The following is a 2,536-nucleotide window of genomic DNA, read 5'->3' as shown; positions in this document are numbered from 1 at the left end:
CCAGATTATATATATATATATATATATATATATATATATACACACACACACGAAAGATAATGACAGCTTAACATTCCCTGCCAGAGGGTTTTGTAATGCAGGACTAATATAAAGTAGGCTCTTCTCTGAAGAGATGGTGTCTGCACTAGTTCCTGCAGGACGAAGGAGTCAAACTAGGAGTGTGGGTAATACAGCCGGGTAGTCTACTTCTTCTGTGTTTTCTTTATTAAAGCCATTCTCTGTGGGAGAGGAAAACATGGATTAGTGTACTGGTAAAGCAAACAATAGCCAAGAAAAACAACACTTCATTAAGGTACCGTCACACTCAGCGACGCTGCAGCGATATAGACAACGAGCCGATCGCTGCAGTGTCGCTGTTTAGGTCGCTGTAGAGATGTCAAACACAGCAGCTCCAAAACGATGCAGGAGCGATCCTGTGACGTAACGGTGACTCATTTATCGTTCTCACAGGTCGTTACCTCCATGTAAAACATTGCTGACATCGTTGCTTTTGCTGTCAAACACGACGATACACTCCGATCTGACGACCAAATAAAGTTCTGGCCTTCTAGCTCCGACAAGCGATATCACAGCGGGATCCAGATCGCTGCTGCGTGTCAAACACAACGAGATCGCTAACCAGGACGCTGCAACGTCACGGATCGTTGTCGTTCTCGTTGTAAAGTTGCTCAGTGTGAAGGTACCTTTGGTTTAAAGGGAGTCTGTCACTACATTTGACCTATCTAAAGTATTTGTTATAGATTGCAGAGGATAGTGATCATGTATGCCTCAGATCAGCTGTGTTGCGGAGAAATCATCTTTTATCATTTTATATAATTTACCTCTTCCAGGCTCTGGGGAGGATGTTGCGTGGAAGATAACTCTGCTTCCAGAGCTTATTTTACATGAAAAGGACGTTACCAGTGTGAGATATGTACAGTTGTGCTCAAACGTTTACATACCCCGACAGAATTTTTTGCTTTCTTGGCCTTTTTTCAGAAACTATGAATAAAACCATAACTTTTTATCCACTCATGGTTAGTGGTTGGGTGAAGCCATTTATTGTCAAACTACTGTGTTTTCTCTTTTTAAATCAGAATGACAACCCAAAAACATCCAAATTACCCTGATCAAAAGTTCACATACCCTGGTGATTTTGGCCCGATAAGTTGACACGAATAGGTGTGAATGGCTACTAAACGTAACATCCTCACTTGTGACCTGTTTGCATGTAATCAGTGTCTGGATCCCAGAAACTCGCTGTGCATAAAAGCAGACAGACTCTTGCATCTTTCATCTAGCCACTGACGTTTCTGGATTGTGAGTCATGGGGAAAGCAAAAGAATTGTCAACGGATCTACGGGAAAAGGTAGTTGAACTGTATAAAACAGGAAAGGGATACAAAAATATATCCAAGGAATTTATAATGCCAGTCAGCAGCCTTCAAACTGTGATTAACAAATGGAAAATCAGGGGCTCTGTAAAAACAAAACCACAGTCAGGTAGACAAACAAAAATGTCGTCCACAACTGACAGGAAAACTGTTCAGGATGCAAAGAAAAACCCACAAATAACATCAGCTGAAATACAGGACTCTTTGAAAACCAGCGATATGGCTGTTTCAAGATGCACAATAAGGAGGCATTTGAACAAAAATGGGCTGCATGGTCGAGTCACCAGAAGAAAGCCATTACTGCGCAAATGCCACAAAGAACCTTGCCTACAATACGCAAAACAGCACAGAGACAAGCCTTAAAACTTCTGGAACAAGGTAATTTGGAGTGATGAGACCAAAATTGAACTTTTTGGCCACAACCATAAACGTTATGTTTGGAGAGAGGTCAACAAGGCCTATGATAAAAGGAACACATTCCTACTATAAAGCACGGAGGTGGATCGCTGATGTTTTGGGGATGTGTAAGCTACAAAGGCACAGGAAACTTGGTCAAAGTTGAAGGAAAGATGAATGCAGCACGTAATCAGCAAATACTGGAGTCAAGTTTGCAATCATCAGCTCGGAAGCTGCTCATGGGACGTACTTGGACGTTCCAACATGACAATGATCCAAAACTTAAGGCCAATTCGACTTGTCATTGGCTACAGCAGAACAAAGTGAAGGTTCTGGAGTGGCCATCTCAGCCTCCTGACCTCAATATCATTGAGCCTCTCTGGGGAGATCTCAAGTGCAAACTTCATGCTAGACAGCCCAGGAATTTACAGGAACTGGAGGCTTTTTGCCAAGAAGAGTGAGCAGCTTTACCATCTGAGAAAATAAAGAACCTCATCCACAACTACCACAAAAGACTTCAAGCTGTTATTGATGTTAGAGGGGGCAATACACGGTATTAAGAAATGGGGCATGTGAACTTTTGATCAGGGTCATTTGGATGCTTTGGGTTGTCGTTATGATTTAAAAAGAGAAAACACGGCAGTTTGACAATACATGGCTTCACCCAACCACTAACCATAAATGGAGAAAAAGTTTTGGTGTGTATATATATATATATATATATATATATATATATATATATATATA

General features: G+C 41.3%; 1 protein-coding gene across 3 annotated transcripts in view; it reads right to left on the bottom strand.

Moving 5' to 3' along the window:
- Window positions 1-34: 34 nt before the first annotated feature.
- The window catches only part of TAF12 (TATA-box binding protein associated factor 12), a 98,719-nt gene continuing 96,217 nt past the window's right edge, over window positions 35-2,536 (bottom strand). The window contains exon 7 of one of the 3 annotated variants that reach the window (XM_077295646.1): window positions 35-239. In XM_077295646.1, the coding sequence (XP_077151761.1) occupies window positions 204-239 (36 nt within the window). In that variant the 3' untranslated portion in view covers window positions 35-203. The remainder of the gene's footprint in view (window positions 240-2,536) is intronic. The other 2 variants (XM_077295645.1, XM_077295647.1) reach the window with 2 other exon arrangements.

Source organism: Ranitomeya variabilis, chromosome 3, assembly GCF_051348905.1.
Source record: "Ranitomeya variabilis isolate aRanVar5 chromosome 3, aRanVar5.hap1, whole genome shotgun sequence".
Lineage (NCBI taxonomy): Eukaryota > Metazoa > Chordata > Amphibia > Anura > Dendrobatidae > Ranitomeya > Ranitomeya variabilis.
This window is presented reverse-complemented; position numbering and strand designations above follow the sequence as displayed.